Source organism: Grampus griseus, assembly GCF_964374135.1.
Source record: "Grampus griseus genome assembly, chromosome: 6".
Classification (NCBI taxonomy): Eukaryota; Metazoa; Chordata; class Mammalia; order Artiodactyla; family Delphinidae; genus Grampus; species Grampus griseus.
In genome coordinates, this window is record NC_139000.1 from 13,968,118 (window position 1) to 13,986,384 (window position 18,267).

The 18,267-nt window shown below is 46.6% G+C and overlaps 1 protein-coding gene across 4 annotated transcripts in view; it reads left to right on the forward strand.

Moving 5' to 3' along the window:
• The window catches only part of CDK5RAP2 (CDK5 regulatory subunit associated protein 2), a 181,749-nt gene that overhangs the window by 112,877 nt on the left and 50,605 nt on the right, over window positions 1–18,267 (forward strand). For all 4 annotated transcript variants that reach the window (XM_082657379.1, XM_082657380.1, XM_082657382.1 and 1 more), the window contains one exon: window positions 8,395–8,827. In XM_082657379.1, coding sequence (XP_082513505.1) covers window positions 8,395–8,827 — 433 coding nt within the window. The remainder of the gene's footprint in view (window positions 1–8,394; window positions 8,828–18,267) is intronic.

Consider the following 18,267-nt stretch of genomic DNA (forward strand, 5'->3'; position numbering starts at 1 on the left):
ATTAAGTAATTAGGCTGCCTGCTCCTTGGCCGCGAGGGGACTGCGTTCAGCGAAGCCGCATGCAAGGCCAGCGTAAAGAGGAGAGAGAAAGCTTCCTTCAGGATTGTTCCCGGGAGCCCGGCAAGGGCTGCCTGGCTGTCAGCGCGAGGAATCAGCCCTCCCGAGATCCCTTCCGCTTTCTACAACAGCCTAAAAAACTGCCCCTGTACTTGTGACTCTGCTGTTTCACGTTGAGCTTGAACTACAATTCCCTTCTCATTATATCTGCCGGGAGTCTTTCCTATGTGAGGAGACACTACAGGGTGTTTTCCTTAAAACGAAAAGGGAGAAATATTCAGTACATTTGTATTTTTAAAATTAGTCCTCCAGGAGCGGATTTCCCTTCTTTCCCAGTCTTTCCAGGCCACTAGCAGCTGCTCTGGGCTTTGGAGCCAGAGGGAGCTGTGCTTGCTTTCCTCTCTCAGTGCCTCCGTTTCTCTGACCACTTCTTGGGGTTGCTGTGAGGAGTGGAAAAAATGCTGTTCAAGGAGAATGGCTGGCACGTGGCGTGTGTTCAGTGAAACCTTTCATTCTCCTCCAGCACAGACAGAGAAAGGGAGCCGGTACCACCACCCAGGACGGCTGGCAGGAGCCTAGCGGTTCTCATGTCCTTGGTGGGCTCAGCCTCGTACACATTTTTTCAGCTGAAAAAGACGGTAGTGTTCTGTGAGCTCCGGGAGGCCACCCTCCCCAGCCCCTGACATCTGCTTAACATTTTTCTGGCATGAGTCCTCATGCTAGGGGGACACGCCCAGTGGCTGTTCTGGTATATTATCACAGGCAGTTGGGTGACCATAATGACACTTGAGAAATGGAGGATTTCCTCGGCATCAGGGGCTTCTGTGTTAAGAGTTAAAAGGTGCACCTCGCTCTCTCTGAGGACCGCCTAGGAATGCACTTGGGTGATGTGACCTGGGAAGGTAACAATGGGGCCCACATGCTCCCTCCCGGCAGGGAGGAGCTTTTCAGCCCCAAATCATTGTTGTCATGCCAGCCCGTGGCCTCAGAGCTTCCAGTCTTTCAGTAGAAGCCCCAAATTTGTATGCTCAGTCTCCTGATTTTTGAAAATTTAGGCTTCATTACAGTTTTAAAGAAAGCGCTTTACGCGCCGACACTCCGCAGGCAAGCTTGGGACATCAGCCATTCAGTTACCTGTTCCCTTGTAGGCGTCTGTTCCATCAGCTTCCGGGCCATCGTGGGCCAGCTCTAGTGTTAGAAAAGGCTTCTTAAATGCTGGCCGGCGTCTGCCGCTCTGATCCTGCTTTCTGTGCAGCTGCCTTTCCTGGTGCACCGCTGAGCCCCAGGACGGCAGGTTCACGGCTCCGAGGGCCCTCCTGAAGGCCCAGCTGTGGTCTTTTAAAAAGACCGCTTGGGTAACTAGGATTCTCATTGGCCAGGGAAACACTAATTTTCTGCCCAGATAGTCTCTCCAGGAGTTCGGTGTTTTGATCCCCCCAAAAAGCAGGGTATTAGAGTCAGACAGACCTGTGCTCCGGTCCAGCTGTACCGTTTGGACCTTGGGACTTATCTCCCCATCTTGGTTTCCTCACCTGTAAAGTGGGGGGTGATGATACTTAGCGACCCTGTAGGGATCTTGTGAGAATGAAATGAGATAATGTGTGTCCATAGGGATCCAGGTTGGTATTAAGTGGGGCTTTGGTGATATTACTGCTTAAAATGTGCCTGGCCAGTTACTCCTACACTTTCCCCGTTACCCTCAGGTAAGATTCATACCACATGCAAGATACGTCGGCCAGCCCGTGATTCAGGCCTCTGTGTTCATCACGGAGCCCATGTCTGATACCCTGGTGTGGAGCGCGATAGGCTTAGGCCTGAGACTTAGGCCTCTGAGCTCTGCCACCCTCTAGCCATCCACGCTGGGGCCTAACGGGCTAGCAGAGTAGCTGGGCCCCAGGAGTAAATCTGATTCAACTTAGCCATCCACTGGGATGGAATAAGGAAGCAGCTTAGCCTGATTAGCTGTCTTGCACTTGACCAAGCCGAGCACTCGTCCACTGGGGCTGGAGTGAAGGGTCAGCTCGTGGAGGACGGGCTGGCTGGCCCTGCTCTCCCATGGTCTTCACCATGTGTGTGGTTCCCAACCCTGCCTTCACGTGCTTCTGGTTCGTTTGCCCCATTCCCTAGAGGACATGGTTTAGGATTTATTACCTAAGTGTTTCAGTCTTTGTAGCTAAACTTAGGTGTGACATTGGAAAAAGTCTAAAGGGGGAGCCCTTGGGATTTTTTTTTTCAAGGCTAGTATTGCATTCTTGAGCCATACCTAGTAGAAGCAGAGAAGCTAACTCTCCTGAAAAACCTGGGTCTGCTCTTCTGGGCATGGTGAAGGGACAGGTAAGGGACCGCCAGAGCGTGGAGCTGGCGAGGGGTCTGAAGAAGTTAGCGGAGAAAGACCCAGGGAGACTCGGGTGTGCGGTCTGCGGGGAGAGGACACGGCGAGTGCTTGCAGGCAGATCCTGTGTTACGGAGGGACTGGGTCTGTGGGCTTCAGACAGAAACCCGGGTCCTCCTCGATCCTCCCCTTTCCTTCACCTCCCAAACCCAAGTCCTGACCCTTCACCTCCCAGATGCGCTCCTCCCATCCCTGTCTCCTCCTCTCCACTCCTCGCTTCCGTCACACTTCTGCGGCATCCCTGCAGTTGCCTTCTAACTAGTCCCCTGCAGCCATCCGTCCCCCTTCCAGGCTGTTTTCCGTACTGTATCCAGAGCGGTTACTTAAAATGCAGTGAAGTCACTCCTCTACTTAGGACCGCTCGGAGACGCTCCATTTTTCTTGGGACCAGAATCCTTAGCGCAGTCTGCCGGGCCCCGTGTGATCTGGCGACCCCCTCCTTCGGCTCTGCTCACACCGTCCCCGGCTTGCTTTCTGGGCTTTGCCCTGGAGCACAGTCCTTCCAGTCCCTGGAACGAGACCCCTTTCATCTTGTTTCAGAGCCTGGGCACATGCAGGTCCCTCCGGATGGGCACTCGCGGTTGCTTCCTCCGTGCTCCCCTCCCCTGAGCAGGGCAAGGTCGTCAGCTGGGGAGAGGAGAAGAGAAGCTGCTGGGCGGTGCTGAGCGCCCATTTTGAAACGAGTGACGATCAATACAAAGTGTGACCCCTCCCGAGGACGCCTGTAGCACGAGTAGCTGACCAAGCCCAGGTCTGAAAGCAGGGTTGGATGGGACAGGTGAGGGGTTACCTAGGCCTCTTCATCTCAGTCCAAGTGCTTCCATACCCTTTGCTTCACTTATCAAGGTCAACTCCAGTTTGCAAGTTGTGAATCCAGTGGCCAGTGTCCGCTCTCCCGCAGCGGTGGTCACGCTCTCCGGCCTCTGTTCACAGCTCCCCTCTCTATTTTCCCTCTCCCTCACTGGCCTCTCCTCCTCAGTCTCCTGTGCTGGCTGCTCTTCCTCTGCCGGATGCTGGACGCTGGATGTTGGAGTGTCCCGGAGCTCCGTTCTAGCTCCCTTTCTCTCTCTGTACCTCCTTTCTCCGCGGCTGCAGAGTATGCTGTGTGACTTCCAAATTCATACCCACGGCCCAGACTCCCCCCTTCAGATCACACGGTCAGCTGCCTACTTGCTGTCTCCTCCTGTGTGTCTGACAGGCGCTTTCAACTCTAATCGGTTTATTTTCTTTTATTTTTTTAATTTCTAATTTAAACAAATGTATTGATTTCTTTATTTTTCGCTGCATTGGGTCTTCGTTGCTGCACGAGGGCTTCCTCTAGTTGGGCTACTCTTCGTCATGGTGTGCGGGCTTCTCATTGCGGTGGCTTCTCTTGTTGTGGAGCAGGGCTCTAGGCACGCGGGCTCAGTAGTTGTGGTTCGTGGGCTCTAGAGCGCAGGCTCAGTAGTTGTGGCGCACAGGCTTAGTTGCTCCGCGGCATGTGGGATCTTCCTGGACCAAGGATCAAACCTGTGTCCCCTGCGTTGACAGGCGGATTCTTAACCACTGCGCCACCAGGGAAGTCCCTCTAATTGGTTTAAAACCCAACCCCTGTTCTAATGTGCTTCTCTGCTGTTCTTCCACGAGTCACTTAATAGCACTGCTGTGGCCGGAAGTGTAGCTTCCACAATCCTCATAACTATCAGTAAGTCCTGTTGTTCCACCTGGAAAATGTATCCCTAATCCACCCACTCACGTCTCTACGGCTTCCCTGTTAGTCCAGCTTAGTCCAAGCTGTCACATCTCGTGCCTGGACTCCAAAAGCACAGCCTTCTAGATTGTCTCCCTGCTTCCGTTTTTGCCTCTCTGTAGCCATTCTCCACAGAGGAGCCAGAGCCAGCTTTCAAAAACTTAGATGAGATTATGTTTCTTCTGTGCTTAAAGCTTTCCACTGGCTTTCCGTTACCTTTAGAGTAAGATCAGAGCTCCTTGGCCTGGCCTCTGCCTGTTTCTGTGTCTCTATCAGCTGCCTCTCTTGTTCACACTCACCTTTCTGTTCCTCCGTCATCCAAGCTTGTTCTCACCTCAGAGCCTTTGCAGCAGCAGTTCCCGCTACCTGGCACACACTTTTCCCGGGATGTGGTGGTGTCTCAGCTCTGTGGAGAGGCCTTTCCTGACCACTTTGTCTAACAAGAATCCCTGCTTCTACACTTTGTCTCAGGACTGCCGCCCTCCTCCCCTCCTTCTCGTCCCTCCTTCCTTGTACTTCTCCTTGCCTTGCACTGTCTTACTCAGCTACCCGTGTCTGTGTGGATGTCTGTCTCCTCAATGAAACGTCAGCGCCATGATTCTTTTTCACCATGCAGTTCCACCGCCTTACGTGACAAATGGGAGAAGCTCAATGAATATTTGAATGAATGTGCAGACTATTAGAAGCTCAGCATCATAGCAGGAGGTTTAAGTTTAGAAAACTAGAAAGAATGCAGTGCTTCTTTGGAGTCAGAAAGGTCTGCGTCTGCAGTCTTCGCTCCGCCACTTTGCTGGAAGATCTTGAATCTTCACGAGCCTGTGTTCTTCATCTGTGAAATGGGGTCAGTAACAGCCCCCATCTCGGTCTTACTGTGAGGACTAAAGCTATTTAGTGTATTTAAGGGACCTGGCACACCGTTAAGTGCTTAGTAAATGTCAGTTCCTTTCCCCTTATGCCTTCTATGTGGCAAAGATGCTCAGGTTATATAAACAACGTTTGGGCCTCTGACAGGACCCTCGGACTGAACCATTAAAAAGGTCCTGATTATGGCGATAGCTTAATGAATCTGCTGTTCAGATTTCTAGCAGAGTAACACTTGAAATGTTAGCAGCTCTGCCACTTTAGTATATTATAATGGCCTCTTTTTTTTTTTTTTTTTTTTTGCGGTACGCGGGCCTCTCACTGCTGTGGCCTCTCCCGTTGTGGAGCGCAGGCTCAGCGGCCATGGCTCACGGGCCCAGCCGCTCTGCGGCATGTGGGATCTTCCTGGACCGGGGCACGAACCCGTGTCCCCTGCATCGGCAGGCGGACTCTCAACCACTGCGCCACCGGGGAAGCCCTATAATGGCCTCTTTCACCACCTTTTACTACCCATTTGTAAGTCTTTTTTCCTGGATTTTATTGTGTGTTGTTTGGTGGTGAGTAATGGTCCTCCTTTGGCTAGCTCAGTAGCAACTGTTACTATTTTCAATCTGTATTAAGGGAAGGAGAGGAAAGGAAAATTTAGTTTAACATGCTTGAAATACCAGAAATATTGTTTTGAACTCTGGGTTTACTAAATTTTAAGATGGTTTGTGTAGTTTAGATGATCCCATATTAGAAGTGAAACGTGTACCACACGTTTTAATTTTGTTTTTCATACTTTGAGTTTTTCCCCTGTTTCAGTGTGCTGTAGCTGTTTAAGTTGACTTAAATCGATTCTGCCCCAGAGCTGGACGTTAGGAATCCAGGTAAGAGTTAAGGCTTCATCCCTGCTCTTAGAGGGCTCAGTGGGAAGACAACATGAGGGCACCTGTCACTTCCGGTGGGAACAAAGATACAGAGGAAGGGGAGGCCAAGGTATGTTAGGGCAGTCCGTCGTTCCGGTCTCTGACAAGGTTTTTTGAAGTAATGCAGGCAAGAGAAACTGCAGAGAGGAGAAGGATCTAGCACTGATGAGGGCCTCTTCTCTCCCCGTCTCTCTCCTGACTCCCCGCCCCCGCCCCCCGACCACATCTTCTTTTTCCCAGAAGATGGCAACAGCTTTCCAGCTGGCCCTCCCTCAGTGCTTGCCCCCGCTCCAGTCTTCTTTTTTATAATTTTCTGTCTCAGTTTTATAACTTCCTCTCATTTTTATGAGTCTCTTTTTCTCCTTTATTTTTTAGATGATTGACACGTACTTATTTTAAGTCTTCTTCAGATTGCTTTATTGTTTTTATTTCCTCGAGTGTGAACTCTCTCCTCTGTCCGATTGCTGTCTTTCATAACAGTGGATTTTGTTTGCAGCAGTGGTTTGTGTCAGGAGCCCCGCTGCGCCCGCCACCCTTGCTCCTCCCTGTGCGGTGCTTTTGAAGTTGCCTTGACTTGTCTCTCTAGGTCTTACTTTAGGGGCATGAAATTTGCGTGGGTCTTCTTCCAACCATGGGAGTTAAATTTCCGCTTTCTGCGGATGCCCTCTTTATCATGGCAGTGGGTCTCCTCCTCTGTTTCTGACCTTTGGATACATCTTATTTGATTCTGAGTCCTGTAGTGCACCTTGACCATTTTTTTGTCTTGTCTGTTTTGCTGTCATTTACGTATGTTTAGAGCAGATGGCAGGGGCTCTTGAGTGTACTCTCACCACTGTCCTGACGGGAAATCTCTCCATTCATTCTCTACACACGGCACGTGTGTGGCCATGCACTCCGTCACACAGAGCCTCCCAGTGGCTTTCCCTTCCTTAACATGGCTGAGGTCTCCCTGCCTCACCTTCCAGCCTCACCTCCCTGCTCTCCACAGTGTGTCTTGACTCCGTTCATATTGTTTTCCATGCTTAGAAGGTTCCATTTCCCTTCCCCCAGCTAACCTCTCGTCAACTCTAGAGGCCCTTTTTTGGCGTTCTTCCTGCCACCCCCAGTCTGGACACCCTGGGATGCTTGCCCGTAGCTTCCCAGACTTCCACGGTGCCTGTGTTTCTCTTTTTAGCCTGTGGAGTAGTGACTTGTTTACACAACTGCCTCTAACACCAGGGCCCGCAGGCTCTTCTGCAGCCCCAGCGCCCACTACAGTGTCTGGCCCAAGACACACGCTCACGACGGATTCTTCTGGAACCGCTCCAGAGTCTTCTACATGTTGGCTTAGTTTGAGTTCCTGGGAAAGCAGAGCCTGAGGTAACCACTTGGGTACAAGTGGTTTATTTGGGATGTGACTCCAGGCAGAAGGAAGGAGGGATGAGGGAGACTAAGGTAGGGATGGAGGCAAAGCCAGGAAGGCTGCCTTATGATCTGGTTGCGACTGTGGGCAGCTGGGCCTCCGCCCTGCCAGCCACCCTCTGAGGGACGGTGTAGACCCTGCGTCAGTGCTGGCCCTCTGGAGGACGGGAGACTGGGACATTCACCCAACAGCTCTCTTCCTCCACTGGTTAGGGTTTCCCCTGGAGCTATAGATGGGTCCGCGCTTGCCCGCTGCCCTGCTGGCCGGCTCAGAGAGCTCTGGGAAAGGGCCCAAGGCAGCAGAGAGATGCCGTGGGCGCTGGCGGAGGGACTGTCTACAAGAGCTGTCAACGCAGTTGCAGCTGAAATCCCAGGGAGGCCCAGGCCATGTGGCAAAGGGGCGTGAGAAGCATCTGCTACCCATACATGCTCTCGTTTAATCCTCACAGCGTCCTGTGGAGGAAAACTCACCTTGCTTTCCAAGAATCACAGAGTTAGAATCTGAAGCCATTTTGTCTGATTTCAAAGCCACTGCTCTTTTTATCCAGAGCAGTTCCCAGCATCCCTTCATTCGATACCTTTCCTGAGCACCGACTGTGCACCCTGATGGACCAGGTGGCTCATGGATCTGCCAGGTTGGCTAGATTCATCCAAAGCCATACTTGCCCCTGGATGTAGGGGTGGGCCCAGGGGAGTGGGCGGACCTTGCAATCGTCATGCATACCTCATGACTCTGTTTGCTCTTCCGAAGCCCAGCCTGCGTCCAGGTAGCTGTGTGCCCCCCTCACTTGCTGTGCACCTGCGTCAAATCAGTTCTCTCCTTCTCCTCCATGAAGGAGACATGTGGTACCTACCTGGTGTGGTTGTTCTGAGGTGACCTGGATAGCATTGTTGGCATGGGTCCTGGCACGTGGCAAGTGCTCACTGTGTTTAAATTCAGCAGAATCTGGGCCAGAATCGATGGGGAAAACTTAGGAAAGTGGGTCGGTGACAAGGCCATAGCAGAAAGCTGAGTCCTCCCACTTCCTTCCCTTTTGGAAAAACAGGCCGGACCTTCTGAAAGTGCTCCGAGAACTGCTTCTGGAACAGATAAGCTTGAGAGAGCAGGAAGCTTCGGGAGAACACCTTGACGGTAAAACGGAGAAGACACTTGGGCAGATGGCCGTTCAGCTAAGAGGTGAACTCGGGCATTTCATCCAGGCCAACTTGTCTTCCAAGCCACGTGATGAACTCGAGTGGCCTCCGGGAGCCCAGCTAGCAAAGGCGGCAGAGGTGTCCAGGGTGGAGCAGAAAGATGCCTCCGTGCAGACCATGGCTGTGGAGGGCGACACGGTCAGATTCGGACACGAGGGCACGACAGAGCCTTGGGAAGAGAAGCCAATGGACGCCGTATTCGGCGCCAAGCCTCAGCCGGAGAGCTTGTGCAGGATGCCGGGGCGGCAGGCCGCTGCCCTCTCCTTCCCCAGGGGGACCGAAAAAGTAAGTGTCCCCACATATTACTTACTTAGTTACTTACTAAATATAGACCAAAAACTTCTTAAAAATCACCGCCGATCCCACTGCTTTTTAAAAATTTGTATAAGGTCTGGTGTCTCTCTCTGCCTGTACTTAATCTTGGCCTCTACCTGGAGGTGTGTGTCCATCCTGAACTTCCCCAAAGTGTTACCAGCATTTCCTCCCTCCCTGTCTCCTCCCCCATCCCAGCCCTCTCTTATTTATCTATAACTCATGGTATCCGTGTGTTTTCATTATAAAAGCAGAGTCATGTGTGTACATCTGTCTGTGGCTTACTGTTCCATGTTATGTATCAGGAACATCTTTCCTTGTAACGGCTGCTAAAATTCCACTGTGGGGAATGTACCAAAGTTTACATAATTTTCCCCTGTTGATGGACCTTTACTTTTGCCAGTTGCAGTAAAACTGGAATGACCTGACTTTAGGGGTAGGGACGAGAACCTAGGTTTTATTTTGTATGGACTTTGTGTCTTAGAGGTACCGTTCTGTGGGCTTTGTCTCCATTCTCTTATCCTTACAACACCCGGCAAAGGTGAGGAAGCCAGGTCCCGAGTGCCCATGGTCAGCCAGCTGTGAGGGGCCTGACTGCACAGCCGTGCCCTTTCCCTGGGTCAGGCTCCTGTCTAGCCTGTGCTGGCCCGAGTGGTAGGGTCTGGCTTTGGTGGGTGAATGCCTGCATTTTGCTTCAGTCAAGATCCTTTCTCTAGATGCTTCTCCTCAGATACCATCAAATATGCCAGATTGTGAAAAACCAGACTCTCCTGGCAATGTTTGATCGGACCTTTTACTAAAACCCTCCTGGGGAGGAGGGGTTGGGATTGAGGGGCCCCATAGCAGGGAGATGGGAGCGGCTTGGGAGAGAAGGAGAGAGGTCGTGTTTGTGGTAGGGCTCCAGCGACTGGTCTCCTTGTTTCTGATGGGTGTTTTGTCTCTGAGAAATCAGCTGTGCACACTGCTTCATAGCATCAGAATGGAGAATTAAGTTTATTTTCTGACCAGTAAATTACCGCTTTTGTGCATACCAAAGAGAGTTAGATATATCATTAGCAAAATTGCTTTTGATTGTTTTAAATTATGCACCAAAACTGTAATTTCTAGAAAAGGGTTTTCTAAAGATATCAGTAGAGACCAAAAAAAAAAAAAAAAAAAGACACTACCATTATATCAACAGTACTCGAGATGCAGATTTGTGCAATTTGGCTAGAATAGAGATGCTCTCATCTGCCCCAGCTAGTTTAGTTTGTACCTGTGTATTAGGAAAACTAGATGTTGTGTGTGTGCATGTGTTTTTTTCCCCCTGCTATCTATGAGGGAGATGGCATCCTATATTCAGGAAAATTGGATAATCAAATGAACTTAATTTCCCCAAATATATTGAAAAACATTTTCCATTTGGAATTATCTTCCTGCTGGTATCTTCAAAAGGAAGGCTACTGTGTTTATTTTTTTTAGCATCTGCTATATATGCCAGGATTGTGCTAGATATTCTATTCATGTATCATCACAGTTAATCTTCTCACCAAGCATATTAGTTAGGTGGGTATTACCTACATTTTGCATGTGAAGAAATATAAGCTCTGAAAGGCTCAGAAAATTGTCCAGAGTGACTCAGCCATTGAGAGGAGTAGCAGGGGCGTAAAGTGGAGTCTGGTTTTAGAGGCAGACAGGGATATTGTAACCCCACCTTTCTCAGGAAGGGAGGAGCTCTCTTACCACCAGTTTGGCCTCCGGTCTATGCAACGTAGAAGAAAATTTAATGGTCTTCTCTGTGGTCTTTGGTTAGTCAGGGAATCAGTAATCCTTGAGCTTAGGCTAGAACTGTGGCATCCTGTTAAAAAGAACATCTTTGCAGCCCAGGGGCGAAACAGGGAGACGGGACATACTTCTGGTTGAGTTACAGAGGCGAGATGCTGGGCTGTACAGATACACCTGTGATTGCATTGGGCCTCGCCGCTCACCTGCTCTGAGTCCTTGGGTCAGTCACCTGACTTTCAGTGGCTCCAAGGGGATCATTGTGACCTGGCACCCGGGGCTGGCGTGCTGGCTCGGTGAGGCAGTGTGTGGCGAGTGCCTCGGGCCGTGTCCGTGGTAGGAGCTCAGGGTATGTGCATTCCTGTCCCCCTTCCGTCCCCAAGTGAGAAGTTCCAGGATGCCATCTTTAATAAGGTGGTAGGTGGGATTCTGTTTGGCGTCCATAAGGTAGCATTTTGTGTGGTGTTATTTTGGAAGCGGCGTTAGGGTGACTGACGGCAGCCTTCCAGCCTGAAATTGGCTTTGGCATTTGTGCACTTGCAGCTATCTTCTCTGCTGCCATATGACACACAGATTTGGATCCAAGAATAGAGATTGGTGGAGTCTGAGGACCAAGCAAGTGACTTATTTTCCAGCCCTTTTTGATGAGGCGTCCACCTCCTCCCGAGTGGTCCCTGACACCACCGCAGACTGTTCTTGTCCTTGAACCTGTTCTCTCCTCTTGCGTGGAATTTCAGGGCAGAAAGGCTCTCACTTTTCTTAACTGGGCAGTAGAGGTTGAAGAGCTAGCCTGAGGCTCAGCTCTCCAGCCTTCTTATTGTATGATACTGGGCTGGTTGTTTGACGTCTCAGTTCTTCATCTGGAGAAAATAGGTATAATAACTTCTGTAATCCTCTGAGCTCTGGGAATGCATAGTTCACCCGAGGATTACGGGAGTACATGCTTGAAAGCATTTGACATCCTAGAACGTGCAACAAGGGCTCCTTCTTCTTCTTTGCTTCTTGAGAGGCTTTGCTGATTTCCTCCTCTCCGGGGTCCCAACCATTATCGACAACAATCAATTTTAGAACATAACCTTATCCCAGGCAGAAGCCCCGAGCCCATTAGCAGTCACTTACTATTTCCCCCAGCTGCGCACCCCTAGCTGAAGGCGGCCACTAAGCTTTTTTCTGTCTTTATAGATTTGCCTGCCCTGGATATTTCATATAAATGGAATCACGTAGTCTGTGATTTTTGGTGACTGGCTTCTTCCACTTAGCATAACGTTTTCAAGGTTCGTTCGTGCTGTAGCAGGTATCCGTCGTTCATTTCTTTTTATGGCCCAGTGATAGTCCGTTGTGTGGATACCACATGTTATTTATCCATTCATTAGTTGATGGACATTTGGGCAGTTGCTACCTTTCGGATATTATGAATAATGTTGCTGTGAACATTCATGTACAAGTTTTTGTGTGTACCTGTGTTTTTACTTCTCCGGGGTATAGATCTAGGAGTGGAATTGCTAGGTCATGTAGTAATTCTGTCTAACGGTTTGAGGAACTGCCAGACTCTTTTCTAAAGTGGCTGCAGCTAGTTTACAGAAGTTTCCACCAGCATGTGAGCGCTCCAATTCCGCCGCGTCCTCACCAGCAACTGTGATTATCTTTTCGATTATAGCCATCCTAATGGGTAGGGAGCGGTGGTATTTCATTATGATTTGATTTGCATTTCCCTGATGATGAATGATTTGAACATCTTTTCATGTGCTTATTGACCATATGTATAGAAATGTCTTTCAGATCCTTTGCCCATCTTTTAACTGAGTTATTTGTGTTTGTTTATTTATTTATTTATGGCTGCGTTGGGTCTTTGTTGCTGCACGCAAGCTTTCTCTAGTTGCAGCGAGGGGGTGCTACTCTTCATTGCAGTGCGCGGGCTTCTCATTGCGGTGGCTTCTCTTGTTGCAGAGCACAGGCTCTAGGCACGCGGACTTTGGTAGTTGTGGCACGTGGGCTCAGTAGTTGTGGCTTGCAGGCTCTAGAGCTCAGGCTCAGTAGTTGTGGCGCACGGGCTCAGTTGCTCCACAGCATGTGGGATCTTCCCGGACCAGGGATCGAACCTGTGTCCCCTGCACTGGCAGGCGGATTCTTAACCACTGCGCCACCAGGGAGGTCCTAGGCCTCTTAAGTTATTATTTGTTTGTTCATTCCACAAATAGATGTTGAGCACCTACTATATTACTAGTTCTTGTGCTCAAAGCTGTGGATAGAGTATGAATAAGAAATGCAGAATCCATGAATTCTAAAGCTTATAGGCTGGTGCAGAAGATAGACAAAGAACAAGTAATTGCATAGGCATTTAATTATTATGGTCCTAACCTTTTTCTGAGGAGAATTCTGAGGGGGCAGTGAGTATATAACAGGGAAATCAAGGCCCGTTCTCCTGAGGAAGGCACATTTGATCTGAGTCCTAATGGATGTGTTGGGATTAGTGGGAGAGGTGGGGGTGGGCAAGAAAAAGTATTCTAGGCAGAGGAGATAGCATATGCCAAGGTCCTGAGGAGGAAGGAACAAAGCATTCTGAGGAACTGATAGGAGGTCTCTGTGGCTGCAGGTTGGGGGGGTGGGGAGGGGCAGTAACTCAGGCTGTAATAGTGCACAACATGTGGGCTGTGGTAAAGACTGTGACCTTGGCCATACGAGAACTGGGGAACAATTAAAATAGTTTTAAGCAGGAGCGGGGGTGTCTTGCCTGTTTTGGTGCAGTATGGCAAGTGGGTTAGAAAGGGCAAGAATGAGTGTGGGGAGACACCTCAGGAGGCTGTTTCTGTGTCCTGGATGATAGCTTACAGCATCTTGGAGTTGGGGGGTGGCCGCGGAGGATGAGAAGTGACAGAAGAATTCATAGACGCTGGGAGTTGGAGTTAGTGGAACCTGGTGAGTGATGCAATTGGGCGAGGTGCATAAAGGGAATTTTATTTTATTTTATTTTATTTCTTATCATCCCCCCACCCCCATCACCCCCACTGCTTTCCCCCCTTGGTGTCCATACATTGGTTCTCTACGTCTGTGTCTCAATTTCTGTCCTGCAAACCGGTTCATCTGTACCGTTTTTCTAGGTTCCACATATATGTGCTGACATATGATACTTGTTTTTCTCTTGCTGACTTACTTCACTCTGTATGGCAGTCTCTAGATCCATCCATGTCTCTACAAATAACCCAATTTCGTTCCTTTTTATGGCTGAGTAATATTCCATTGTGTATATGTACCACATCTTCTTTATCCATTCGTCTGTCGTTGGGTATTTAGGTTGCTTCCATGACCTCGCCATTGTAAATAGTGCTGCAATGAACATTGGGGTGCATGTGTCTTTTTGAATTATGGTTTTCTCTGTGTATATGCCCAGTAGTGGGATTGCTGGGTCATATGGTAATTCAATTTTTAGTTTTTTAAGGAACCTCCATACTGTTCTCCATAGTGGCTGTAACAATTTACATTCCCACCAACAGTGCAAGAGGGTTCCCTTTTCTCCACACCCTCTCCAGCATTTGTTGTTTGTAGATTTTCTGATGATGGCCATTCTGACTGGTGTGAGGTGATACCTCATTGTAGTTTTGATTTGCATTTCTCTAATAATTAGTGATGTTGAGCAGCTTTTCATGTGCTTCTTGGCCATCTGTATGTCTTCTTTGGAGAAATGGCTATTTAGGTGTTCTGCCCATTTTTGGATTGGGTTGTTTGTTTTTTTAATATTGAACTGCATGAGCTGTTTATATATTTTGGAGATTAATCCTTTGTCCGTTGATTTCGTTTGCAAATATTTTCTCCCATTCTGAGGGCTGTCTTTTCGTCTTGTTTATGGTTTCCTTTGCTGTGCAAAAGCTTTTAAGTTTCATTAGGTCCATTTGTTTATTTTAGTTTTTATTTCCATTGCTCTAGGAGGTGGATCAAAAAAGATCTTGCTGTGATTTATGTCAAAGAGTGTTCTTCCTATGTTTTCCTCTAAGAGTTTTATAGTATCCGGTCTTACATTTAGGTCTCTAATCCATTTCAAGTTTATTTTTGTGTATGGTGTTAGGGAGTGTTCTAATTTCATTCTTTTACATGTAGCTGTCCAGTTTTCCCAGCACCCACTTATTGAAGAGACTGTCTTTTCTCCGTTGCATATCCTTGCCTCCTTTGTCATAGATTAGTTGACCATAGGTGCGTGGGCTTATCTCTGGGCTTTCTATCTTGTTCCTTTGACCTATGTTTCTGTTTTTATGCCAGTACCGTATTGTCTTGAGTACTGTAGCTTTGTAGTATAGTCTGAAGTCAGGGAGTCTGATTCCTCCAGCTCTGTTTTTTTCCCTTAAGACTGTTTTGACTATTCGGGGTCTTTTGTGTCTCCAAACAAATTTTAAGATTTTTTGTTCTAGTTCCATAAAAAATGCCATTGGTAGTTTGATAGGGATTGCATTGAATCTGTATATTGCTTTGGGTAGTATAGTCATTTTCAAAATATTGATTCTTCCAATCCAAGAACATGGTATATCTCTCCATCAGTTGGTATCATCTTTAATTTCTTTCATCAGTGTCTCATAGTTTTCTGCATACAGGTCTTTTGTCTCCCTAGGTAGGTTTATTCCTAGGTATTTTATTCTTTTTGTTGCAGTGGTAAATGGGAGTGTTTCCTTAATTTCTCTTTCAGATTTTTCATCCTTAGTGTATAGGAATGCATGAGATTTCTGTGCATTAATTTTGTATCCTGCAACTTTACCAAATTCATTGATTAGTTCTAGTAGTTTTCTGGTGGCATCTTTAGGATTCTCTATGTATAGTATCATGTCATCTGCAAACAGTGACAGTTTTACTTCTTCTTTTCCAACTTGTATTCCTTTTATTTCTTTTTCTTCTCTGATTGCCGTGGCTAGGATGTCCAAAACTATGTTGAATAATAGTGGTGAGGGTGGACATCCTTGTCTTGTTCCTGATCTTAGAGGAAATGCTTTCAGTTTTTCACCATTGAGAATGATGTTTGCTGTGGGTTTGTCGTATATGGCCTTTATTCGGTTGAGGTAGGTTCCCTCTATGCCCACTTTCTGGAGAGTTTCTATCATAAATGGGTGTTGAATTTTGTCAAAAGCTTTTTCTTCATCTATGGAGATGATCATATGGTTTTTCTCCTTCAATTTGTTAATATGGTTTATCACATTGATTGATTTATGTATATTGAAGAATCCTTGCATCCCTGGGATAAATCCCACTTGATCATGGTGTATGATCCTTTTAATGTGTTGTTGGATTCTGTTTGCTAGTATTTTGTTGAGGATTTTTGCATCTGTATTCATCAGTGATATTGGTCTGTAATTTTCTTTTTTTGTAGTATCTTTGTCTGGTTTTGGTATCAGGGTGATGGTGGCCTCATAGAATGAGTTTGGGAGTGTTCCTCCCTCTGCAGTTTTTTGGAGGAGTTTGAGAAGGATGGCTGTTAGCTCTTCTCTAAATGTTTGATAGAATTCACCTGTGAAGCCATCTGATCCTGGACTTTTGTTTGTTGGAAGATTTTTAATTACAGTTTCAATTTCATTACTTGTGATTGGTCTGTTCATATTTTCTATTTCTTCCTGGTTCAGTCTTGGAAGGTTATACCTTTCTAAGAATTTGTCCGTTTCTTCCAGGTTGTCCATTTTATTGGCATAGAGTTGGCTTGTTACAGTAGTCTCTTAGGATGCTTTGTATTTCTGCAGTGTCTGTTGTAACTTCTCCTTTTTCATTTCTAATTTTATTGATTTGAGTCCTCTCCCTCTTTTTCTTGATGAGTCTGGCTAATGGTTTATCAATTTTGTTTATCTTCTCAAAGAACCAGCTTTTAGTTTTCTTGATCCTTGCTATTGTTTTCTTTGTTTCTATTTCATTTATTTCTGCTCTGATCTTTATGATTTCTTTCCTTCTGCTAACTTTGGGTTTTGTTTGTTCTTCTTTCTCTAGTTCCTTTAGGTGTAAGGTTAGATTGTTTATTTGAGATTTTTCTTGTTTCTTGAGGTAGGCTTGTATAGCTATAAACTTCCGTCTTAGAACTGCTTTTGCTGCATCCCATAGGTTTTGGATCATCGTGTTTTCATTGTCATTTGCCTCTAGGTATTTTTTGATTTCTTCTTTGATTTATTCAGTGATCTCTTGGTTATTTAGTAACCTATTATTTAGCCTCCATGTGTTTGTGTGTTTTACGTTTTTTTCCCTGTAATTCATTTCTAATCTCATAGCGTTGTGATCAGAAAAGATGCTCAATATGACTTCAGTTTTCTTAAATTTGCTGTGGCTTGATTTGTGACCCAAGATGTGATCTATCCTGGAGAATGTTCCATGCGCACTTGAGAAGAAAGTGTAATCTGCTGTTTCTGGATGGAATGTCCTATAAATATCAATTAAATCTATCTGGTCTATTGTGTCATTTAAAGCTTGTGTTTCCTTATTTATTTTCATTTTGGATGATCTGTCCATTGGTGTAAATGAGGTGTTAAAGTCCCCCACTATTACTGTGTTACTGTCGATTTCCTCTTTTATAGCTGTTAGCAGTTGCCTTATGTATTGAGGTGCTCCTATGTTGGTTGCATATATATTTATAATTGTTATATCTTCTTCTTGGATTGATCCTTTGATCATTATGTAGTGTCCTTCCTTGTCTCTTGTAACATTCTTTATTTTAAAGTCTATTTTATCTGATATGAGTATTGCTACTCCAGCTTTCTTTTGATTTCTATTGGCATGGAATATCTTTTTCCATCCCCTCACTTTCAGTCTGTATGTGTCCCTAGGTCTGAAGTGGGTCTCTTGTAGACAGCATATAGATGGATCTTGATTTTGTATCCATTCAGCAAGCCTGTGTCTTTTGGTTGGAACATTTAATCCATTCACGTTCAAGGTAATTATCAATATCTATGTTCCTGTGACCCTTTTCTTAATTGTTTGGAGTTTGTTTTTGTAGGTCCTTTTCTTCTCTTGTGTTTCCCACTTCGAGAAGTTTCTTTAGCATTTGTTGTAGAGCTGGTTTGGCGGTGCTGAATTCTCTTAGCTTTTGCTTGTCTGTAAAGCTTTTGATTTCTCCATCAAATCTGAATGAGATCCTTGCTAGGTAGAGTAATCTTGGTTGTAGATTCTTCCCTTTCATAACTTTAAGTATATCATGCCACTGCCTTCTGGCTTGTAGAGTTTCTGCTGAGAAATCAGCTGTTAACCTTATGGGAGTTCCCTTGTATGTTATTTGTCGTTTTTCCCTTGCTGCTTTCAATAATTTTTCTTTGTCTTTAATTTTTGCCAGTTTCATTACTATGTGTCTCAATGTGTTTCTCCTTGGGTTTATCCTGTATGGGACTTGCTGCGCTTCTTGGACTTGAGTGACTATTTCCTTTTCCATGTTAGGGAAGTTTTTGATTATAATCTCTTCAAGTATTTTCCTGGGTCCTTTCTCTCTTCTCCTTCGGGGACCCCTATAATGTGAATGTTGTTGCGTTTAATGTTGTCCCAGAGGTCTTTTAAGCTGTCTTCATTTCTTATCATTCTTTTTTCTTTATTCTGTTCCGCAGCAGTGAATTCCACCATTCTGTCTTCCAGGTCACTTATTCATTCTTCTGCCTCAGTTATTCTGCTATTGATTTCTTCTAGTGTGGTTTTCATTTCAATTATTGTAT